General features: G+C 38.3%; 1 protein-coding gene across 1 annotated transcript in view; it reads left to right on the forward strand.

Annotated features, from left to right (window-relative positions):
- pnpt1 (polyribonucleotide nucleotidyltransferase 1) overlaps nt 1-25479 on the forward strand; it is a 42812-nt gene extending 17333 nt beyond the window's left edge. Inside the window, exons 9-28 of the mRNA XM_033025177.1 lie at nt 1044-1230; nt 3110-3161; nt 3252-3309; nt 4109-4205; nt 7224-7326; nt 8591-8661; nt 10253-10289; nt 15703-15769; nt 16233-16322; nt 17539-17592; nt 17844-17953; nt 18056-18127; nt 19544-19607; nt 19693-19776; nt 20540-20623; nt 21684-21790; nt 21891-21946; nt 23091-23169; nt 23338-23385; nt 25029-25479. Of these exons, the coding sequence (XP_032881068.1) occupies nt 1044-1230; nt 3110-3161; nt 3252-3309; nt 4109-4205; nt 7224-7326; nt 8591-8661; nt 10253-10289; nt 15703-15769; nt 16233-16322; nt 17539-17592; nt 17844-17953; nt 18056-18127; nt 19544-19607; nt 19693-19776; nt 20540-20623; nt 21684-21790; nt 21891-21946; nt 23091-23169; nt 23338-23385; nt 25029-25184 (1676 nt within the window). The 3' untranslated portion in view covers nt 25185-25479. The remainder of the gene's footprint in view (nt 1-1043; nt 1231-3109; nt 3162-3251; nt 3310-4108; nt 4206-7223; nt 7327-8590; nt 8662-10252; nt 10290-15702; nt 15770-16232; nt 16323-17538; nt 17593-17843; nt 17954-18055; nt 18128-19543; nt 19608-19692; nt 19777-20539; nt 20624-21683; nt 21791-21890; nt 21947-23090; nt 23170-23337; nt 23386-25028) is intronic.
- The last annotated feature ends 411 nt before the right edge of the window (nt 25480-25890 follow it).

Here is a 25890-nt window from a genome sequence, read left to right on the forward strand (position 1 = left end):
AAATTGTTGGGCAAGTGGTGTGACCTCCAGCATTTAACTCAATTTTCCGATTGAATTAAGGCTAGGAATTCTCAAAATAGCACCAGGAGGAGGCATATGCCTGTTCCATGTGGAAATGAGTTAATTAGTTTATATTGCAGTATTGTGAATAATGGATATCCTGTTTAGAAATGGTGTTATCTCTAATGTCATACATGAAGCACAAACTTAAAAATGCTGAAATCATCAAAGTGGGAATTCTTAATGATAATCCTTTTCATTGTAATTTAGAGCAATTTTGTCTTATGGTTCATGAATTGTAGACTGCGGATATGCGAACTTTATGAAGTCACAGTTGGGCAACGACCCAGAGAGAAAAAAAATCAAATGATATTAAAAGCACCCTGATCATTCCTTGAGGATTTTTACACTGACAGAACACTTCAAAGTATCATGAGTCCTTTAACTCCTACATTTAAAGCACCTGCATTTGAGGCCCAAGTAGTGCCACAGCAATAATTTGCAGTTAATGTAACTGATGCATACCAATAGCCCCCATGTACAAGCAGGTCATGTGTACATGGTGTACAAGAACACAGTTTACCACAGATTACCTAATCCTTTAATATTTGTTTATATACTGAAACTTTGGTGCATCATATAAAAGCCAGAGTGCAATAGAATTTCTAAGATTCTGTCATTTTCTGTTGTAAGAAATTAATGTTGTAAGGGCCGAATAAATTATAAATTTGTTTCTATTCATTGTGTATTGTAAGAAATTGCATCTGTCATCTTAACATAGCTCTGGGTCAGGCATGAAAAAAAGGGACATACTAGTGCATAACATTTAACATCAAATCATCCATATCAGGTATCACCAAAATATTTTGATATTAAAGTCATGAATCATTGTTTTATTTCGACTGCATGCACTCCTATTGACATCTGACTTTAAATTTTAGAATTTGATACCTCAAAAAAATATGATAATCTATGAAATATTGCAATAGTTGCCATTAGAAACATTCTCAATGCAAAGTTAAAAGATCTTTTTAAACTTTCAGTCATGATGGAAGCAGCAGCGGAGAACATATTACAACAGGATTTTTGTCATGCTGTCAAAATTGGTGTAAAACATACTCAACAGATCATCCAGTCCATTCAGCAACTGGCAAGCAAGCATGGAAATTCCAAAAGAACACCTCAGAAGTCGTTCATTCCATCCAGGGAAATAGTTGAAAATGCAAGACAGTAAGTTTTGGGATTCTCATTTACTTGTAATTTCCTGTGTGCGAAGGACCTCTGCATGAGAATTACAAACACAATTTGTGTCTTATGCGTATCTTTTATTGCTGCTGAGTTGCTCATCACTTTGGAATTGGCATGAAATAATTAATATTTAGCAAAAGTAGCAGAAAATGTGTTTAAGAAGGAACTGCAGATGCTGGAAAATCGAAGGTACACAAAAATGCTGGAGAAACTCAGCGGGTGCAGCAGCATCTATGGAGCGAAGGAAATTCTGAAGAAGGGTTTCGGCCCGAAACGTTGCCTATTTCCTTCGCTCCATAGATGCTGCTGCACCCGCTGAGTTTCTCCAGCATTTTTGTGCAGCAGAACATGTGTTGCATTTCTTTCTGATCTGCACATCACTATGGGCTCGTAAATTCAAATGTGCCAGTCTTTGCTTTATTTTAGAAATTTATGATTTATATTTCTGGCATCTTTCCATAATATTAATTTTACTTTTGGGGTATACTATTTCTGTTCCAAGAGTGGACAACAACTTTTTTGTTGAATTAGTTTAGAGAAGTTATTAAAAAACTAACTATGCAAACACACTTGAATTACCAAACTACCATCATTATTGTTTGATATTATGCTCCATGCTGTTTGTCAAAAAAGGTTTAGAGTACTGTCCTGATGCTTCCCCGCAAGAAATATACTATGAGAATGTTTTTGAGTAATGATTTATTCCGCTGCAATTTCTATATCATGGGGCATAACCGTACGGTGACGGTTTCAACACTTGTATTCATGCATCGTACTCTGTAAATTTTTTGTTTAGTTTATTGTCACGTGTACCGAGGTACAGTGAAAAGATTTTGCAGAGCTGCCAAGTGGTACGGATTTTGCATATTTTGTACGGAAATGTGATTAGAATACGGATGTACAATTTTGTATTGTCAAATACAGATTTTAAATTCGGAGCTCAATTAACTCTGAAGAAGGGTCTCGGCCTGAAACGTCACCCATTCCTTCTTTCCAGTGTCGCTTCCTGTCCTGCTCCAGTTGAACGCGTGGGAATTTAAATGAAGTACTGTCGGCTGTGCGCTGTGGGTTCTAAATATAGTGCTGCCATCTGGAGCGCTATGGGCTTTAAACATAGTGCTATGGCCACAGTGCTATGGGTCACAGACTGTTCAGGAAAATTCTTGTATAACAATGAGTCTTTGGAATTCTCTTTCTCAGTGGAAGTTGAGCCATCAATTATTTTTCAGGCAGTGGTAGAATTCTGGATAAGCCTAGTAGGATTGCTGTTACATTGGGATTGGCCTTGATTTTACAGGACGGTGGGTGGGCTCAAGGGGAGAGGGAGGGGTGGAGAGAGAGAGGGAGCAGGGAAGGAGAGAGCTGATTTATAATCTTCCACACATTTCTACAAGGCTTAAAAAGTGCAAAAATGTATTCCATAGTGGGAGAACATAAATGACTATTGAATAATACTTCATATTTATGACATTGGGCATTTGTTAGTTTTTATACCACAGATTCCATGCTGCATTGTCCAAAATATTAAAGTATTTTATTTAAAGGAGTAAGAGAATAAACACGAAGAACAACAAAGAAAATCTATTTGGCAGACGAGTTGATAACAAATTCAAAAATTGAACTCAACAGTTTTGAAGTTCATAACCATAAGCCCCTAATTGCCACCAATGTTTTATATATATTTCTCTGATTTTAAATGTTACCATATTTTTGGAGTTATTAACTTGGAAATCTTACAGTTTTGCTATGAAAGTCCATACTGCTGTTTAGTCTTTTACATGTGCATTTTTCACGAGGATATGTTATCTTCCAATTTGAAGCTTTGGAACAAATAGTAAAATATTGTGCCTCTGTTTCTCAGGCTTGCTTCAGAGAAGATCCGTGAAGTATTTAAAGATTTTACTCATGATAAAGTAAGTCTCCTTTTCCATGCAATGATTTTTTAACTTAAAGTAATGTTACTTATGTTTTTATATTAAAATTATTATTTTTTTGTTATTCAGATATCCAGAGATGATGCTATTAACAAAATCAGACTTGAAACAGAAGAACAGTTACGAGGTATGACACTCCGATCATTTCATATAGAGTAAGTTACCTGTCTACTCATGACTAAAGGAAATCAACATGCCATTTGCACAAGTTTAACCAAATGGAAAGGCACTGGTATAATGTTTCATTCGAAGGCTTCGATCAGGTTTTAATCTATATATCATTGAACTGTCAATTAATATTTGTTACAGTAATATTTGTTACAGTAATCAAAACATTTGGTCATTGGGTTAGTTCATATATTTATGTTGCAAGCCTCCTGGAAGTTAAATCTGTTCAATAATTCTTCTGAAATAAAGTCGAGAATAAAGTCGAGAAACGAGAATTGATATTTGTGGCGGGGAAAAAGATTCCGATTCATCTGATTTGTTTACTATTATGTTAGTTGCAGGAAGTACTTTTTGGACGTTGTTAACAAAATGTAGTAACATGTGGTGAACAGCTTTAGCTTTATTTTCTGAGAGCATGCATTTGAATGTATAAATCTGATCACTTAGAATCTGATCACTCTTTAGACCATTTGTTCCATAGATTAATCAAATCAAAATACTTTCTCCAGTTTCCTTTGAAATAATGTGTTGATGTCCAGATGAAATAATGTGTTATGATCGCCATTAGATCCTTCTAGAATTTTTAAAGCGGCATTCATGGTATTTCCGTAAGACAAATAATTGCACTACAGATTTTCCATTTTGATACTTTTTCTGTTCTTCAGTAGTTTTATGCATTAACATTCTCTATCATCTAATTGTCTCTAATGTGCTGTTTTTTTCTTTAAATAAACATTTGGTTTATATTTCTCTTACAGAGAAGTTTTCTGATGTTGATTCATTTGACATTATGGAGGCTTTTAATATGGTTTCCAAAGAGATTTTCAGAAATATGATCATGAATGAATACGTAAGGTAAATACAATTTCTAATTTAGTATATTATTGGTTATTTTAGTTTATGGCATTATGTCATGTTAGAAATATTTTAATTATGATGCCCTGTTCTATCCAGAGGAACTTTACCTTAATAGTCAATTCAAGGAAACTAACCTTTCTGTATTTTCTTTTCACAAAGAGATATGAATATTTGCAAGCTAAAGTATAGCACTTTATAATAGTATTTCATTACAATGTCTTGGAAATTGTTCTGTAACTGGGGTGACATGAACAGTATCTTATTTAAAGAATATATATTGTCATTAAGTTCTATTGACTCAATTTGGAACTTCATTCATCAGCCTCAATGCCATTGTTATTATTACCTCTTACATTGATGCTCTGCAATGTACCATCCATAACAAGTTACTCACTTCTGCGCAATCTAAATAAGCCACTTAATATGACAAAGCGATGAAAACTGAACTACCTGCAAGTTCCCTTCCAGAAACCCTCCATCCAAAAAACATTCCATCCAGAGTTGAATACATGCCCCATGCCTTCATCATGTTAGCATCTACATTATGGAGTTCCCTTTATGAAAGCATAGTAGGATATCTTCACCTGAAGGTTCAGTTAGCCATTTACCATGATCACCTCTTCAAGGACAATTAGGAATGGCCACAATGCTGACACACATCCATTAACGAACATGAAACTGAACATGTCACCAGTTATGGAAATTATATCATTCTGGTGACATATTAATTTAACAAACAAAATAAACAAATTTAACATTACAGCATTTTTGACTCTAGATGTGTTCATTGAGAACTAAGTAAGTTCTTCTTAAATATTTAATGTTTCATTTACTTTAATGAGGCATAAATGAGGAAATAGATGAGGATTACTTTCTCTAAAGTGTAAAGTAGGAGTTGTGAGAGATTACATATAAAATTCTGCAGATCTTAGCAAACCACCTTGTTTGTGATATGTGTCCAGTCAACTGTATCATCATCATCATCATAGAAACATAGAAATTAGGTGCAGGAGTAGGCCATTCGGCCCTTCGAGCCTGCACCGCCATTCAATATGATCATGGCTGATCATCCAACTCAGTATCCCGTACCTGCCTTCTCTCCATACCCTCTGATCCCCTTAGCCACAAGGGCCACATCTAACTCCCTCTTAAATATAGCCAATGAACTGGCCTCGACTACCCTCTGTGGCAGAGAGTTCCAGAGATTCACCACTCTCTGTGTGAAAAAAGTTCTTCTCATCTCGGTTTTAAAGGATTTCCCCCTTATCCTTAAGCTGTGACCCCTTGTCCTGGACTTCCCCAACATCGGGAGCAATCTTCCTGCATCTAGCCTGTCCAACCCCTTAAGAATTTTGTAAGTTTCTATAAGATCCCCTCTCAATCTCCTAAATTCTAGAGAGTATAAACCAAGTCTATCCAGTCTTTCTTCATAAGACAGTCCTGACATCCCAGGAATCAGTCTGGTGAACCTTCTCTGCACTCCCTCTATGGCAATAATGTCCTTCCTCAGATTTGGAGACCAAAACTGTACGCAATACTCCAGGTGTGGTCTCACCAAGACCCTGTACAACTGCAGTAGAACCTCCCTGCTCCTATACTCAAATCCTTTTGCTATGAAAGCTAACATACCATTCGCTTTCTTCACTGCCTGCTGCACCTGCATGCCCACTTTCAATGACTGGTGTACCATGACACCCAGGTCTCGCTGCATCTCCCCTTTTCCTAGTCGGCCACCATTTAGATAATAGTCTGCTTTCCTGTTTTTGCCACCAAAATGGATAACCTCACATTTATCCACATTATACTGCATCTGCCAAACATTTGCCCACTCACCCAGCCTATCCAAGTCACCTTGCAGTCTCCTAGCATCCTCCTCACAGCTAACACTGCCCCCCAGCTTAGTGTCATCCGCTAACTTGGAGATATTGCCTTCAATTCCCTCATCCAGATCATTAATATATATTGTAAATAGCTGGGGTCCCAGCACTGAGCCTTGCGGTACCCCACTAGTCACTGCCATTGTGAAAAGGACCCGTTTACTCCTACTCTTTGCTTCCTGTTTGCCAGCCAGTTCTCTATCCACATCAATACTGAACCCCCAATGCCGTGTGCTTTAAGTTTGTATACTAATCTCTTATGTGGGACCTTGTCGAAAGCCTTCTGGAAGTCCAGATACACCACATCCACTGGTTCTCCCCTATCCACGCTACTAGTTACATCCTCGAAAAATTCTATAAGATTCGTCAGACATGATTTACCTTTTGTAAATCCATGCTGACTTTGTCCAATGATTTCACCACTTTCTAAATGTGCAGCTATCCCATCTTTAATAACTGACTCTAGCAGTTTCCCCACTACCGATGTTAGACTAACTGGTCTGTAATTCCCCGTTTTCTCTCTCACTCCCTTCTTAAAAAGTGGGGTTACGTTTGCTACCCGCCAATCCTCAGGAACTACTCCAGAATCTAAAGAGTTTTGAAAGATTATTACTAATGCATCCACTATTTCTGGAGCTACTTCCTTAAGTACTCTGGGATGCAGCCTATCTGGCCCTGGGGATTTATCGGCCTTTAATCATCATCCCATCCTTTCCTAATGGTAATTATCTGGTTGGGTGATGGAGCAAATTAATTCTGAGGATGCTTTTGGGCACTTAGCTGGGGCATCGGAAAGGTTTGTGCTTTTCATGGTCCACATGCAATGTTGCAGAGATGTTAAATAACTCTTCCCTCCTTATTTCAATGGTTAGATTCATTGAAGTTTGGAAAAAGTAGCTGACTGGAGCTAGATTAAAGTTAAAATATAAATTGGGAACTTAATTATCATACTTGTATGATTTAATTCTGAGAGCCTTGTTAAATTAATTATTTTGCTTTGTATTCTTTTGCCTATAGCAAACCTAGTATTTTTGAGAGTTTAAGGCCCTTTTCTGGTTCCCTTAGAAAATTTGAAACGTTGCTTTTATTAATGAAATGTTTTGAAAATGCTCATATGCTTTGTACTTTCCCTTTGCAGATGTGATGGCAGAGATTTGAGATCCATTCGGAACATTAATTGTGAAGTTGATCTCTATAAGCCTCTTCATGGATCTGCACTGTTTCAGAGAGGACAGACACAGGTATGAAATAAATAAGATTGTATCCATATTAAAGAACATTTTGCAAACTTGCTAATTATAATGGATAGATTCTACTGCCTGTTGTTTAATCATAGTAATTCAAACGATTTGAATTTTTTGAGCGCTGAGATTCACTTTGCATCTTTACATGTGTTATTTTAAATTTATAAATAAGAAACTATTTTAATACAAGTAATGACTGGATAATTAAGTAAAGCAGGATAGGGTTAACACAATCTCCACATTGGATCTATTTATTCTGCATCGTTACAAATCAAAAATACATGGAAGCTGGAATTGAGCTTTAAAATCAGGCATTACTTAATAAATGGTGAAGCAACTCAAAGAATCAAATGGCTCCTGTTCTTGCAATGCATTCTTATTTAATGTTGGCGACTTTGTGTTATGACCTTTTGCCCTATTTGCTCTTGTAAAATTTATAAATCACTATTCAAAAATCTGACATGCAGAATAAAATTTGTTCTCTTGCAATTTGTGTAGTGAAAAAATAGTAAATGAACACAGATTATTTTTTACGACTCTTGCTGCAGATTACCCAATCTCACCGATTGGAAAACCATGATATGAGCCGTTTTCTAGGAACGCAAACACCTGCTGCACCCACAGGTGTCGCCTGCAATTCTCGCAAATATTTAGCATAATTTAGGTAAATTAATCACATGGGTGTAATCGGAAAAAATAATTTAATCGGAATATTTTTAAGAAAGAACTGCAGATCGGAATTTAATCGGAAAATTGATTACTTTCTTCATTGCATGGACATCCCTATATTGTAAAGTAACATTTATTTTAACTCCCTTAAGGAATTAAGGATTCAATAAAGTTTATTGAAGTTGGCCAAATGAAGGTTGAATCCACCATTATTTCACATTTTGCTGAGATGAAGACTTGGTAAAATTAGTCTTGACTTCCCGGCATGGTCAGTCTGCCAGGGATGGTGTTGGTGGTGTCATTCATCAGTCTGCTGGATGTATGACTGTTGAGGAATGAAAGTGTTAAATTTGGTCGTGACACCTCATTTGATAGAATATCTAGGATGTACCAAAGCTTCCATTTTGTGAAGTATGAGAGACCTGCCAGAACCTCGTGAACCTGTATCTCAGCAAGCTGTCCCGGGTCAGAAAGTTAAAAAAATAGTGAAGACATTTGAATATAAAGCCATTCCAACTCAATATAAAGTATCTATGTTCCTAATTCAATCTATCCCATACATAATTTTCACAAAGGATTCCTTTCTTTTTAGGTCTTGTGTACAGTAACCTTTGATTCTATTGAATCAAGTGTAAAAACTGACCATATCACCACTCTAATAAGGTAAGTTATAAAAATGTCACTGTTTTCAAATTTTCTTAGATTAGATTTGAATTAAGGAGGGAAAAGCTGTAAAAGAGAGGTGATGATTGGACAAAACCTCGCAAGTGACAGATGGATACAGGTGAGGGGGATTTGATTGACAAATGGGTGGTAAGTGATAAAGACTAGAGGTGAAAAGGGAGATAAAAAAGTGTCAGATAAAGAGTGAAATGTAAACCCAGAGGGAAGAACATGAATGGCAAGGGACAGGAAGTGGAGAGAGGGGGGGGATATAAGGGACTGTAATGAGAGATGAAGGGGAAAGCAGGATGTCTGAGGGGGGGGGGGGGGGGTTGGGTGGGAGAAATGCATGGCCGAGTGTGAGGAGGGGGATCACAGGAAAGAGAGAGTTGGTAGGCAGGTATTATTTGAAATTGGAGAATTCAACTCTGAACTCGCTTGTGTCTCCTCTGTGTTCTGCTCTTGCTCTCGCTGCCCCCAGACAGAAAAAGGATAGTGTATTCCTGGTCCCCTCCTTGCATCTCACCAGCCTCCACATGTAACACATCATTCCTAATTCGAGGAAGGACATTGTTGCTATTGAGGGAGTGCAGCGCAGGTTTACAAGGTTAATTCCCGGGATGGCGGGACTGTCATATGCTGAGAGAATGGAGCGGCTGGGCTTGTATACTCGAGTTTAGAAGGATGAGAGGTGATCTTATTGAAACATATAAGATTATTAAAGGGTTTGGACACGCTAGAGGCAGGAAACATGTTCCCGATGTTGGGGGATTCCACAACCAGGGGCCACAGTTTAAAAATAAGGGGTAAGCTATTTAGAACGGAGATGAGGAAACACTTTTTCACACAGTGAGTTGTGAGTCTGTGGAATTCTCTGCCTCGGAGGGCGGTGGAGGCCGGTTCTCTGGATACTTTCAAGAGAGCTAGATAGGGCTCTTAAAGATAGCGGAGTCAGGGGATATGGGGAGAAGGCAGGAACGGGTACTGATTGGGGATAATCATCCATGATCACATTGAATGGCGGTGCTGGCTCGAAGGGCCGAATGGCCTACTCCTGCACCTATTGACTATTGTCTCTGCTGAGGCTTGGAAATTTTATTGACACTCATCATGATAAGAGTTTGTAAAAATATTATGAAAGTTTAAGTGCTGAGTCATGGATCCCAAGCACAAACTGCGGTATTAAGTACATATACTGGAGACAAAGAACTGCAGAAGCTGGAATCTCAAGCAAAATCAAAGTATTGGAGTAACTTAGTGGGTCCGGCAGAACCTGTAATCAATTTGCATTTGCAACAGACACTGCCGGGCATGCAGTCTCTCCAGCAGTTTGGGTCTTGCTATATATGCCGTAGGTTTATTGTGAACCCGTATTATAGGTTTATTGTGTCAAAGCTCTGATTCAGAACAAAATACTTGCGTGATACAGTAAAAAATAAAAATGTTTTAAATACTTTCTTCACTGAGACAAGATGTATGCAGTCCACACCATATCTTGTCTATTGATAATGAGTTTCAAATTTTGCAGCTTTAATGTTTTTTTGACTTGTATTCCAAAACTGATGTAACATTTTTTTTTACCTTAATACAGTGGAGTGAAAGAGAAAAATTTCATGCTGCACTATGAGGTAATACAACATTTCTCTGTTTCAGATTTTCGGCATTAAACATGTATGACAATGTATTCCTATTGAATGAAGTGCAGTATTTGTAACATGCATCATGATTATTAACCTTTGCATTGTTTCCTCCCAGTAACAGATTTTCAGTGCAACAGCACATGTGCCATTGGAAGTATTTGCAAAGCAAAACCATTCTCAAATCCTTTTACTGTCTGGATTGATTAGATTTTTATATCTGCAGTCAAGTAATTTGTTGTCTCCTTTAAACTTCCCCCTTCTTACCTCAAACCTATGTACAATAGTGTTTAGTTTAGTGTAGAAATGCAGCATGGAAACAGGCTCTTCAGCCCACCAAATGCGAACCGACCAGCAATCCCCGTGCACCCAGTGTAGAAGGAAACCGGGTAAACACCCATAATCAGAATCGAACCCAGTTCGCTGGCGCTGTATAGCCCCGTTATTTCTACCCTGGGATAAAGACTATCCATGCCTCTCATAAATTTATATACCCCTATCAGGTCACCCCTTAGCCTCTGGCATTCCAATGAATACAATCCAAGTTTGTCCATCCTCACATTATAGCTAATACACTTCAATCGAGGCAACATCCTAGTGAATCTCTACTGCACCCTCTCCAAAGCCTTTCATATCCTTCCTGTAATCAGGTGACCAGAACTATACAACACTTCAGTGTTACATAAGCAATGTTTTATATAGCTGCAACATGACTTGCCAGCTTTTTACTCAAACCTTGATCCAGGGGGCGGAAAACCCGGGGGGGACAGAGGGGACCCCCCCCCCCCCCCCCCCACGTTTTGAGGGGTGGGGGACATCCCCCCTCACTTTTTTGTGATCCCAATTTTAAAATCTCCGCTTTCCGCGAGACAGTGGGGGTGGGACTGATGATCGAGGGCGCGATGATTGGAGGAGGGAGGAGTGGGGGGGATGGGACTGAGGATAGAGCGCGGTGATTGGAGGAGGGAGACGTGGCACGGACCTGCGCCTCATCCGCAGGCAGGATCGATCCCGGCAGGGTCTCCGGCGCTGTCCCAAGTGCCCCCCCACACCCCCCACGGGTGGCCAGAGAGGTCGGGAGTCAGACGTGAGTTGTGCCCCCAGGCCCACAGCTAGCGCAGAGAAACAGCGCTAAACCCAGTTCAACTCTGCCTGTCCCGCCAGGTGAACCTGCCTGGACTTGCGGGAAATATGGCCAGCGCGGAGAAACAGCGCTGGTATCTTGTCAGTCCAGACAGGGCTGTAGTTAACCCGGTGAGACAGGCAGATTTGAGCTGCATTTAGCGCTGGATTGAGCATCCGAAGCCTCGCGCGTGTGTGTTAGTGTGCGCATGCGCGCGCGGCCGCCAAAAAATTGTATCCCCCGTCCCCTCCATGTTTTGATAGCAAGTTCCGCTCTTGCCCTGATCAATGGCTTTTACCAAGATCCAAGATAATCCCTGTTGGATATCTTTTACCATTTTTGGTAATAATGGTCTATATGTGATTTTCTATCCTGTATGTTAATTTTGTAATTTTATGCACAAAAACATTCCAATATTTTTGAGTTCCCCACCACATATTATTCGTAGCAAATTGAATAACTTAATTACCCCACTCTATATTGTATTTGACTTACCAGCTCACTTTACAAGCGAACGTCCCTTTGAAGTCTCTTTGTTGGTTTTCACCTGATTCTGTTTTGATGCAAACTTGATTATATTTCTCCTATTTTTCCTCATCTTAGACATTGATATAGATTTTAATGTGCTGCCTATGCTATGACTTGTAGTATTCTATTAGTTCAAACAAAAAATATATTTTTTTCGGCACTCTTTATTTGTTAGTCTCTAATCCATAATATTTACTCCAATTAAAGCACTATGTAAAAGAAAACCAATGTATCACGTTAGTGAACATCTTTACTATGTTCAAATATATTCAATGCAGTGGTTCACTTTGTTACATCCTTGTGCTACATCACAAACTCAAGCAGATTTCTCAAACACAGAAGGCAGTGGAGGCCAATTCACTGGATGTTTTCAAGAGAGTTAGATTTAGCTCTTAGGGCTAAAGAAATCAAGGGATATGGGGAGAAAAGCAGGAACAGGGTACTGAGTTTAGATGATCAGCCATGATCATATTGAATGGGAATATTGAATATTGAAGTGCTGGCTTGAAGGGCCGAATAGCCTACTGCACCTATTTTTCTATGTTTTTCTATTTCCTTTAAATCCATTATTTTTCTTGCGTATGGCGTGCACAGCCTAAAGTTGTCGGTCAACTTGTTCTATTTAATCTTGTTTGTGCATGTCGGGTTGATTGCATTAGTCGAAACAGGGTGGACCACGTGAAGGTTGCAATCTCCCACCCCTTTAAATCCATTAGAAAATTATTCGGCAGAAACGAGGTCTCCTGCTCCTGTGACCAGAATTCAGTATTCTCTTTATTTATTTATCTTAACATATTTTATGTGAATATTTCTTTTTATCTCTCCCTTTCTTGAAAACCAGGATTATATTTTCTACTTTACAACTTTTGGTTAACATTTAAAATCAAAGCCATTTCACTCATTAGACACTTCTTTAAATCTCTGGGACATGGCACAGAATGTACAGCATTTATAAATTATTGGTCCATTAACATGTGTGGTACTATTTCTATACTAATATAGTTTTTTTTGGTGTCTGTTCCTCATTCTTATTAGATCCTTGATTCTCCGGGCATTTCAGAAATTTTTTAAATGTTTTATGTGGGAGGAAGTAAAACGTGGTCTAGAAATTTGAACACTAAAATTTGATTTCAGATCTACATAATTTAAAAAATCACTTTTCTGGGGAAATAACAATCATTTTTAGGTCACTCCAACAATTTTATCAGGCCATTCGTATCACAAGTTGTGCTTGCACACCTCAAATGGATGATTGAGACATGTTTGGCTATGTTGTTCTGGAATGACAATGCTTTCACTGCACTATTCTTTGCAGGAATATATTATGGAGCTTCACAGGTTGAACACCGCTTTTTCGGCACCCTTGGTTCCAGAGCCTTTCTGGATTATCTGTTTTTCTGGACCCACAGAGAACACATGATAATGAAACGACAATACACCCCTGGCCCGCTAATAACATCCATGGCTCGAAAGCACCATGGAGTGCCAGAAACTAAAATAAAACAAGTATTAAATGTAAACTCAATCTGAATGGAATGACCTGCTGATACATCTCCTCTTCCACTGTCTCCCTGGCCGTTTAGAGCCCCAGCTTCCGACACCACTCCCACCTTGCAAGGTGCAACAGCAAGCCCTTCTTCATCCACCACATGGTCCGGTGACAAGGCTGTTGTTGCGGCTCACGTTGTAGCCCCTGGAGACAGCGCTTTCTTCGGGCTGCTGGCAACAGAACGCGCTCGGTCCCCGTGGTGTTTTCTTCCCTCTTACTGGCTACGGTTTCTTGCTGTTGATGGTTTTGGCCACTCCCTGCTTGACGGCCGCCTCCTGTTTCTCCCATCGGCCTCTTTCTTCCTCTCCTCCCTCCACTGCCGCCAATTCGTCCTGTGGCAGCAGGTGAGAAGGAAGGGAGCCCCACAGTGACCGAGCACATTTCGTCGTTGGCAGCAGCCTGATGAAAATGCTGTCCCCAGGGGCAACAACATGAGTCACAACAACAGCTGTGTGAACTGGTGAAGAAGGATGCAGACACAAAATGCTGGAGTAACTCAGCGGGACAGGCAGCATATCTGGAGGGAAGGAATGGGTGATGTTCAGACTGAAGAAGGGTCTCGACCCGAAACCCATTCCTTCTCTCCGGAGATGCTGCCTGTCCTGCTGAGTTACTCCAGCATTTTGTGTTTACCTTCGATTTAAACCAACATCTGCTGTTCTTTCCTACTCATGGTGAACAAGGGATCACTGGTGCAGACCAGCGGCATCGGCGCCTAGTATTAAAATGAAAAGACACAAAGTGCTGGAGTAACTCATCTGACTGAATCAGTTTGAGGAAGAGTCCCGATGCCACCTATCCATGTTCTCCAGTGATCCTGACCCGCTGAATTACTCCAGCATTTTGTGTCCTTTCGGAAGAAGGGCTCGCTGGTGCACCTTGCGGTCGAAAGCCAGGGCTCTAAACAACCGGGGAGACAGTGCGAGCCGGGGATAGGTTGGCAGGTCCGTCTGTTATATCCGAAATCCGTCTTTGTGAAACAGTTAGGAGAGAAGATTGGAAGCATAGTTGAAAAGAGATTTTGGGAAGCCACCATTTAAAGGTAAATTAGAGAAGGCTTGACAGGTGGGTCAGAGGGTAAGAGGAAAATTGAACAGAATGGTGGGAGGAGGGATTGTGGGGTGGTGCATGGGGACCAGGCAGAGTTGAAACACAAAAAACATAAACTTTGAGCCAGCAGAGATGGAATTAGGCATGGCCAAGGAGGGATTTCAATAGTTAGATGTAAATAAATAAGTCTTTCATGACAGAGGGACACGACCAGAAAGAGCGCTCGCCCCTTGCAACGTCATCTGTGGCCGCTCAGGGAATTTCAACAGAACTCTTGTAATTTTGTCAAGATTGTAGGGGTGGGCGGATCATCAGTTGCTGGAAATCTGTGTTTATGCTTTATGGACATTGTGAGGTTCCAGTGCATCCACTTCTTCTTCTTCTTCTTGCGTATGGCGTGCACAGCCTAAAGTTGTAGGACAACTTGTTCTATTTGACCTTATTTGATTGTGCACGCCAGGTTGATTGCATTTGTCGAAACAGGGCGGACCACGTGAAGGTTGCAATCTCCCACCCCAGTGCATCCACTGATTTTGTCTGACTCTTGATCTCTGACAAACACCTAGATTTCCAGCCTGTTAAACAACTCCAACCCCTCCTGCCAGCTTCAAACAAGCCTGGAATGTTTTCACACCATCCTTCAGGAACATGCAGTTCCAGATTTGTTTAAAATCAATCAGTGTTTTATTGTCATTTGTCGGAAAAACAGAATAATGAATTTCATTCTTGCAGCAGCAGAACAGATATGTAGACACAGTACTTCGTAAACCCCCATATTAAATAACTCAATCATTTAGGTAACATGTGGAAAGAGATCACTGCCTTTTACAATATTACTACTCCTGCTGAGTGCCAACAATTTTTATTTGAACACTAGTATTTTGTGTTAAAATTGCTAATTGTTAACATATTAAAGGATAAACATGTAAAGTGGTGAATATTACAAAATTTGCTTTGGATTTGTAACTTGTTAGGCAGAAATAAAATTGTCAGTTCTCTTCAGTCTTATTAAAATTAAAATTATTGACCAGAAGTTTAGAATTCTGAACTGATGAAGGTTTCTTGTCTTTTATAGCTAATATTAGTTTCTATTCCTTAAATCTTTATTCCGTGCTTGCCAGAATTTTAATGACATCATATTTGTTTTTTTCCAGTTTCCACCTTATGCAACTAATGAAACTGGAAAATTAGTTGGTCAAAATAGGAGAGAACTAGGCCATGGTAAGGAGGATGAACTATTTGGTTCACTTTCATTCCCTGTTTAATTTGCATAAACGTGCATGTAACCGCCCCACAGTTATCTTGTCTCTAGAATACAGACAGCTAGCTTGACTGTGGATGGTCATTGAAACTGACACCCAATCACTTCTATTGACATTTGTATAAACATCCTTCATTAAATAATATAACATCCAGCATTTAGTATTTTTAGACTACAGAAATAAAAATGAACTTGTAGCTATTAAAAAGACTATTTTGAAAATCCTGAGGGGGTGGGGGGTGGTTCTTGGTTATTGCAAGTCTGAATCTGACTTAACTCCTAACCCCTTTTCCACCAATTGGCACAATTGTTTTAATAACACTTTCTATAACATGGGTTTCTTCAGAACGCAACCAGCACTTTATTGCAGAACTACCTGTATAATATAGTTGCAACATTTATTAAAATGTATTTTCAATTTAGGTGCTCTTGCTGAAAAAGCATTGAAATCTGTGATTCCAAAGGAATTTCCATTTACAATAAGGGTAACATCAGAAGTCCTAGAATCCAATGGTAAGTGACTAAATGGATTATCCGCTGATCTGTTCAGTGGCACATTGAAGCCTTTCACTTTAATGTGGACCAAGTTACAAATGCTCAAAAGCCTTTCATTTATATTATCGAGTTAAACGTAATTAAAGCTGTACATAAATGCAGGATGCAAGTTGCGGAACGTGCAAACTGACAACATCAAAATGAGACAAACAGGGCATCAAAGGGTCAAATAAATAGGACATCTAACACGTTGCCTATTTCCTTCGCTCCATAGATGCTGCTGCACCCACTGAGTTTCTCCAGCATTTTTGTGTACCCTAATAAATCAAATTGAAGGATCGTGGGATTCAATGGACTGGTTACTGTAAATTAAATGCTAAATCAGATGTGGAAATTTAAAAAAGTTAGATTAAGGGAAGGATGTGAGTAAGAATAAACTTAAATTCTAATTTTCAAACAATATTCAGTACTAGAAATCTTGATTGCCATGTCAAAATAATGTAATTGTAAAGGTTTATGGACAAGTCAAAACTCTGTGTGGAACAGGAGTAGGCCTTTCAGCTTCTTGACCATGTTCCACCATTCTATAGGATTCTCATCTTTCTGATCTTGGCAGGTCATGCTGTCAAAGGACTTTAGCCCCAAACATTTGCTTAAAACAGGCTAATGTTGGTGATATACTTTAGTTCCTCTGCAGCATTATTCAGTATTAATGAGTTGAGTTTGCATCTACTGTGTAAGTACAGCAACTTTACATCATTCATCCATGTCCATGGTGAGCTTCGCACCCAGATAGCATTTTAACAAAGCTATAAATAAATAATTAACTTGGCAATTCTTGGTTAGGTTTAATCGTGACACAGGGTCTTGACCTGGAATGTCGACCATCCCTCTTCCTACACAGATGCTGCCTGATCTGCCGAGTCCCTCCAGCAATTTGTTTTATTTTCTCCAGATCATAGCATTTGCAGTCTGCTGTCTCATGTGTTTAAACATGTTTCTTTTCTTTACCTGATGCAGCTATACCATTAACATGATTGTAAATAATGGTGGATGCTATTATCCTTGTCCATTATCGTCTTGATGTGTCGGAATAGTTTTTTTCTCATGTTATAATTTACCCTCATGAGAAGTCTGGACAAACTGACAATGCTTACATATGTTCTTTTTAAGATCACATGAGTTTGTGATGCTTTCTCCCATGAATGGTTTTTGTATTTGTCTTTAATTATAGGTTCATCTTCAATGGCATCAGTATGTGGAGGAAGTATGGCATTGATGGACGCAGGTACATTTTGCATATTTTATTTATCTTTATTTATTTATTTGTTTTATTATTTCGAGTTGGACAATTTACTTTTTGTGGAGCCTTTATAGTTTCAGAAGTTCCTTTATGACAATTCTTTGCCTTGTAAAAAGCCTTGTAAATCTGTAGTAAATGCTGCTTGATATTATCAAACATTAGTGACTATTTGCGGATACTTTGCACTGAGGACAACATCACAATCTAGTTAAGTTCTGTTTTATTTCTCCATCTAGGTGTTCCGATATCAGCTCCTGTGGCTGGTGTGGCTGTTGGCCTTGTCACAATGGCAAAACCAGAGAGTCCTAACAGCATTGAGGATTACCGTCTTTTGACTGATATTTTGGTTGGTCCTCAAAGAACTATTGCAGCATTACATGTGTACATTTGCTTCATATTGACATGTATGCACGCTCATTTACAATAATTCAGCACATTACTTTTGCAGGGTATTGAAGATTATAATGGAGATATGGATTTTAAGATGGCAGGTACCAGCAAAGGCATTACAGCTTTGCAGGTAAATGTAATGTTTGTTCCGTAAATGTAATGTTTGTTCCATTCATTGTCATATGAGCACTATACCAATCAACTAATTGTGGATAGAATGCAATTTTGCATTTGTGTCCATCCAACAATTCCCTCTCTAAATTTGATTAATGGTCATTGGACATTTTTTATTGGATAGATCATTGATCTGCCATGTCTCCAGAGATGCTACTTAGCCAGCTATTTTCAATATCCTTTGGTTTTAATTTTGCCCTACATCACCATTCCTCAGTTATTTCGCATTGAAAAGATGCAGAATTTCTAAATAATTATTTATGGGAATTTAATAGCATCTTGATTGCAATAAAAAGGTAAATCAAGATGAGCACAGGTGTGACATCTTGATATCAGAAAATAATCCTCTTATTGAACTCGAGAAGATAAATGCTCATCAGGATCCTAAGCACTATCAATGCACTTTTAAAAATAACATTTTATGACATAATTGCAAAAGTAACATTATGACAAAAGCTATTTTAACCCACTTATATTTGTGTCATTATTTAAGAATTAATTTCACTGCTTTATTCATAGTCCTGGATTATAAGGAACAAGCAAAATGTTGGAGGAACTCAGCAAGTCAGGCAGCATCTGTGGAGGGCCTTCTGACTTCCCTCCACAGATGCTGCCTGACCCGCTGAGTTCCTTCAACACTTTTCCTTTGCTCAAGATTTCAGCATATGTTATTTACACGTTATTGATAGGAATTTTGTTATTTCTCATGCAAAGATCAACATAATTCTCCCAGCAATAGGACACAACAACACACAGATCTGCTAAGTGTTGGCAGATCATGCAGATTAATAACTATCAATCATTATTCCAAAAAACAACTGCCTCCTTTGGATGTTACCTGCAGTCTCAGTTTATCCTCATTCCTTCCTTAATATGTCGTACAGTGATTGCTATTTCAATGCAATTCCACCAACATTTGATTTGTCCTATAAAACACATAACCCAAAGCTTTTTCATATTATAAATACATCTAGTAAATAAAGAAAGAACTCTAGCAATAATTTCAACATATTCTAAAGTGAAGTAACTAATAATGTGGAAAATCTCAGCAGCGAATTTGTTCACTGCAAGCTCACACAATCAAAGATGAAATAATGAACAGGTTGTTGGTTTTGTAAGAGATATAAGCCTTGGATATTACCAAAATGATCTCCGTTACTGTAAATAGTGTTGTAAATATTTTAACTTTCACCTGAGATTGTGTAGATTAGGTTTAACATCTTATCCCCCTGTTCTGGCTTCAAGGCAAGAGCCATTAACACCATTAATGTGTCTGTAGTGTTGAAACCCTTTTTATTACTGTTAGCATAGACACATTCTATTTAATATCATATTAGATGTTCAACTGAAAAAAATTACGTTGTTTCCTTAGGCAGACATTAAAATAGCAGGATTGCCATTGAAAATTGTGATGGAAGCTGTCCAGCAAGCTTCGGGTAAATTATATCTCCACCTTGCCTCATAACTCCAAATTTAATTGTATTTTGCATTGTGTCAACATTCCTTTTCTTTTTAAACAAGTTGCCAAGAAGGAGATCTTGAACATAATGAATAAAGTGATTGCAAAACCCAGAGAGAAGAGGAAAGAAAACGGGCCTGTAGTCGGTAAGATTAATTCTGAGCTTTATGATTGTGCGTTTAAACCTAAAAGGACATTTTGCTGCAATATAAATAAAAATGAATACCTGGATAATTCTCTACATGTGATGCTCTGAGGAGTACTCCCATGTTTCTACATCAGTTCCATCCATAGTCAAAGACATCAGTCAAAAATGTAAAATTCAAGAATTTTGCCACATTTATGAATGTAACATTTTCAACTGATTCACACAAATCCATGTTATATAATTTTGCACTATATAAACAACGGGTTTACTTGTAACTTTGATTAATTCATCAAATTAAACAATTGCTCCCTTTTTGTTGATGTCGCTAAAATTAGATTTAAATTCATTTAAGCTTGTCAGTGCTGGCAAATTGTAGTTCTAATCTGACGCGCGTCATTGGGATGTATGAAGGAACACTTTATTTCTGCATTTTGATAGGCACAACAACATTCTGCATCACATCTAAGTTACTGAACATCCAAGTTACTGAACAAAGAAACAATGCAAGAAAAAGGGGGGGGAGGAGGAATTCAATCACATTAGTATTGGACCTTTCAAAGACAATTATTCACTTGATCTTTCCAAAGCTATTTTGCTGATTAACCTAACTTCTAAGGTACTGATTAATTTTCAACACACGAACCATAAACTTCCTCTCAGCTGATTATTTTGTTTTTTTTAGTTTCGGCTGCCAAATCAGGCAATAAATGGAACCTGACAAATGGGAAGTTTATTTACTGTTATTTACATATATTTTTCAGAAACTGTGCAGGTTCCATTATCAAAAAGAGCCAGATTTATTGGTCCAGGTGGTTACAATCTTAGAAAACTTCGGGCTGAAACTGGTAAGCACGGTATTATAAAAATCGTTTTGTTTCTTGACATAATAATCCTAAGTCATGTGCACATGATAAGAGTAGATGAATGCCATGCCTAGAGGGCATAATACTGGCAGAACTTTGCTTTTGAGAAAACATCTGAATTGGTATTGATAGAAAAGGGATACAAGGAGTGAGAAATGCCAGAATGGTAGGTGGCTCTAGCAACCATGCAAGAAAAATTATCATGTTTGTATAAAAATGCCAAGTCTGCCATAGAGGGGAGTCCATGGAGATACTTTAAAGTAAAGGTTTTAAGAATAGTAGGCTGAAAATCAGTTGTAAGTCCAGGTTCATCCAAATACCATGGTTTTGCAAAGTATTGTTCATAATAGCCATTAGCCAAGGAAAGGAGCACGTTTCTGGTTGCTACCATGATTACTGTATTAATTGTATTATATTCGGGTGGATAAATTGACAAATTCAATTGGATTGCAGAGGTGAAAAGAGATGATAACCAGTTGGAGATGAATATTAGCAGCATTAACATGACAGCTGACTTTACAATGACACACTTTTCACCAAAAGGAAATGGACACCAAAGGGAAAGGGCAAATAGAAAAGTAGCTTAGAGATAATTCTTTGGTGAAATGCAAGAAACTGCAGATGCTGGAATCTTCATCAAAAAACAAAGTGCTGGAATAACTCAGCGGATCAAGTAGTAGGGTATGAACAGATGATGTTTCAAGTTGGGACCCTTCTTCAGACTGGGGGTCAGTCTTGTTCTTTGAGGAATTGCCTTCAATCACCAGCATCACATCCAATTGGCTGAACAAAGGATCAAAGAGGTTGTCTGGTTGCATGTCTGTGGACTGAATATCTATCTGAAACCATGTTATATGACACTGGAAATGAATTGCTTCTGTGGAAGAAAAGCTCCAGATGGACTAATGATCATAGTTGGTAGTGTCATTGTGCTTGCTACTCAGCAATTCCATCGTAACCAACCATAATAATTTCCAAATTTTGGATTACCATCTGGTTGGTATTATGTTTTTAGTAATTTTTTATTATTTTTATCCCAAAGGTGTTACAGTATCTCAGATTGATGAAGAAACGTTTTCAGTATTTGCACCAACTCCAAATGCTATGCATGAAGCGAGTGAATTAATTAATGAACTCTGCAAGGATGATGTAAGTATACAAACATAAAGTTACATGTTAGACTGTATGTTTGCCTACTTCATTCTGTATTAAAACAAATTGTGATTTTTATTGTTGCTTTATTCCACAGCAAGAACAGCAACTAGAATTTGGAGCAGTTTACACTGCCACCATAACTGAAATACGGTAAATCTACAAGGGAGAAATCTAGCCTTATACTACATAAGCTGAGGTTTTAATTGTTGAACATAACCTGTAATTTTGTATTTTGTTTCAAATGATGTTAACAGGAAATATAAAATATCTAGTTTGTAGCCCCAAATAATATAAGTTTAAGATTAATGATTATCGACACCATGAATCATGATTATTTTGTGTAGAATTTTAGTGCACAAAGATTTTCATGCTCTGACACAATCTGTGATTTGTTCTTTTTTTCTTGTCTCTCAGCATGATTGTATTGAGGTCTTGAAATGGTGCTGCATAGGCGGGTGTGGATCTCGCCCACTGCTCTTAGTATAGTATAAGCAAAATTGATGTAAAATGTAATACACTAAAAGCCCTGTCCCACGGTACGAGTTCATTCCAAGAGTTCCTCGAGTTTGCCCTGATTCGAACTCGGAATTTATGGTAACGGCCACTCGTCGGTACTCGGGGCTCTCGTGGACATTTTTCATCATGTTGAAAATCTTCACGAGTCTTCCCATGCTTACCTGCCATTAGCGAGTCTTCCCGAGTACCTGCCGTTAGCGCTAAGAGACGTCCCCGAGCTCCGACGTACCCGCTACGTCCATTCTCCGTGCTTACCACGAGTTTGATTTTTTTTAAACTCAAGAGAGCTCTTGGAATGAACTCGTACCGTGGGACAGGGCTTTAAAACTACAACCATTCAGAAATCTTGATTATTCAGTATCTGGCTGATAGGTGATATTTCGGTATAGCGCGTAACGTAAAAAAGTCAATTTAAAACCATGGTGGGGTATTAAGAGGAATAGCATTCAATAGTTCAGAAAAAAATCTGTCTGTCCAACACCACCTGCTGTAGGTTCATTGTTTAATTGGTGTGAAGCCAGATCCGAAATTAGATTCCATCTGAGCAATATAATCTGCACCCTCAGAAGGCTAGCCCATTTTGCTTTTTCTTTATTGAAGTGGCTGTTTGATATAATGACACTGTCAGTTCATTATCAAATTGCTAACAATCTGTCCTGTAAGTCTTCACTTACCAAATTCAACTTTGAATCTGCTCAAATTATTTTAATCTCAGTACATAATAGCAAGTTTCATTCTTGAGGTAGCAGTTTACATTTGTTTTTTTTTTTACATACAGGGACATTGGAGTTATGGTAAAGCTATATTCCAATATGACTCCAGTATTATTACACAATTCACAACTTGACCTCAGAAAGGTAAGAACGTTGCATCTAAATACAATACATTTAATCACATTTTGTAAAGTAGAACTTGTGTACGACCTCATAAAATATGTAACAGTCCATGCATTTGTTGAAGTTATAAAGGCATCAGTTATAACAGCCTATAAATGGTAAAGTAAAATTTTGTTTTTCAATTTCTAGATAAAGCATCCAACTGCAATTGGTCTGGAAGTTGGACAACAGATTCAGGTATTTTGTTTTGTAGAAGCTTCTCATTGAGAACTTTTTGTGCAATTTGGGATAATTGATCGATAATTGGTCACAGATTGTTCTTGCTTACTAGTCCTTTGTATTCCAAACGTACCATAATGTACGTTAACTATTGAAATACTTTATTATATGGTTGATAGTTATTTTCCATAGTCCTGTGTAATATTGAAGTTAAGCAAGGTTGGAGATAATCAGCAACAAAATGGATCTGAGGAGACAGAATAAGATAGGAAAGATGAAGAGAGTGGAAATGGAGAGATATTGGACATTAAGCAGTTTTAAAACTCTCACGTTGCTGGTAATACAACATTGTTGAGAAGGAGGTGCCAGACAGATGGATAAAACAAATATTTCAGACATATCAAAAATTGTATGGCCAGAATGGCCAAACAGCTTTTTATGTGGTTCAGCTTTTATTAAAAGCTGACACACAAATGCTGGTACAGGACCCAGAATAGTAGATGGGAAATAGTAAGTAGTATTTTAGGTTGTGGCATCAGGGATGACACTCGCTGCGGCACAGACCACACCGACACTTGCAGTAGAGTGAATTTGCATACATTTTATTTACAGTGGTAAGAAAGTCTAAGACTGCATGGGGCGCTCTCCCTTGCCTTCAGGGCGCATGTGTAGTGGTAATGGCGATCTCGGGATTGTCCTGGCAGCTCAGTCCTGGTCTTGGAAGGAGGAGGCTTGCCAATCTCAGACTTTTTCCTGCAATTCACTTTTGACTCAAGATTTTGTGTTCATCTTAGTGGCTCAGCTTTGGGCTCGACGAGGCGACACTGGCAGTTTCTGGATTATCCAGGCGGCTGAGTTTTGTCTCTGTGTGTGGACGCAGTTCTTCATTGTCCATTGACAGCACGAGGCACTGGCGTCTCAGGCTTGCCCCAGCCATTTAGCCTCAGTAGAGGCATTGGCTGTCTTGGGCTTCTTCCTGGCAGTCCAGTCTTGACCACACAGTGGCGATGGTGGTCTTGGGCTTGTCCCCCTGTCTATTGTCCTCAAACCTGCGACGGGAACACTGCTATAAGGGAGGCGCTAATGCAATTTAAGATTTGCATTGAAGAGCAGGAATGACTGATGAATTGGAATAGAAATAGATGTATTTGTGTTGTGTCTCGCACAAAAGGTAAGTGGAACAATAAATTACTGTACTTCAAAGAAGCTTCCGGATTCCACTGTGGGCCTGAATATTATATTCTAGGCAGAGCATCAGAAGTTCTTTTTCACCTTTTATTCAAAACAGCCTTTTAGCTGAGAGACCAGATGACTGGAACAGCACTCTACTACAGTTGCTCTATAATGGGAGTACAGGGTGGAATGAAGTCCAAGTAAATGATCTTTCAATGAAACAAATTGAGAAAAACTATTACCTCTGTTGTCCCACAAAAAAAAAGATTATTTTCAAGGGAGAAAACAACCTTGTCTACATATTACAAGCAGATTGTTATTATTGAGTTAATGATCCCATATTATAACATTTTCAATAAGGAGCAAAGGAACCATAAAGTTTCAACTAAATGTGCAAAATGTAATTGTTATTTGTGCAAGTCTTGACTGATCACAGTATAAAATCTAGGTTACAATTAATGGAATAAAATATTTCCTTTTTAAAACAGGTGAAATATTTTGGTCGTGACCCAACAGATGGAAGAATGAGACTCTCCCGCAAAGTCTTACAATCTCCAGTTACAACAGTGGTTAAAAACCTGAGTGACAAAAACAGCATTGTAGTAGGGGCAAGGGATTCTGCATCATCCAGCGCCTCCTCGTAACCACATGCAAATTGTCTATGCTCATGGTAAAACTTTAAATCATCTAACAAACAATTCTTTAATCTCAACAGGCATTTATTTTAAAATGAAGATTAAAATATTTGTAAAATATGTATATTTTCTACGTTTGCTAGCTCAACATTTATTTACATTTCTTTTATGATTTTGTTCGTGAGAAATTGTAGGTATCATGTTTTTATGGAATAAAATACTGATATGGGAAGGTTTGAGCGGGTTTATTATGCTCATTGCCAAAATACCAAGGAAATAAAAAGATTAAGATGAAGCAAAAATATATTTTTTGTCATTTGCATTTATTTTTTAATTTCAACTGCTAGCTGGATTTTTTTGCCAGGCAGTTTTAATCTACCAGCTAAAATCCAAATAAGATAGCTGGATATAAATACAAATATTAATTTCTGAAATACCTTTAAGTCAAGTAAAGTTGTAGGGAATGGTATAATTTAATTTCAGGTGGAGAATAGATGTTGGGAATCGGATAAAATATTTTAGGGACATCCAAAAAGTCTGCATGTGACTAGTAGAAAATTAACTATTTTTCACATGTAGAGCATTATCACATTTAAAACATAACAGGGATGCATGATTGGAGGATATAGTGCCATGGTATTGCACCTGCAGAGAAAGTGCAGATTTAAAAAGAAAAAGTGCAAGGCTGGAGTGAAGTAAGTGTGAGATCGGACTA

Source organism: Amblyraja radiata, chromosome 8 (assembly GCF_010909765.2).
Source record: "Amblyraja radiata isolate CabotCenter1 chromosome 8, sAmbRad1.1.pri, whole genome shotgun sequence".
Lineage (NCBI taxonomy): Eukaryota > Metazoa > Chordata > Chondrichthyes > Rajiformes > Rajidae > Amblyraja > Amblyraja radiata.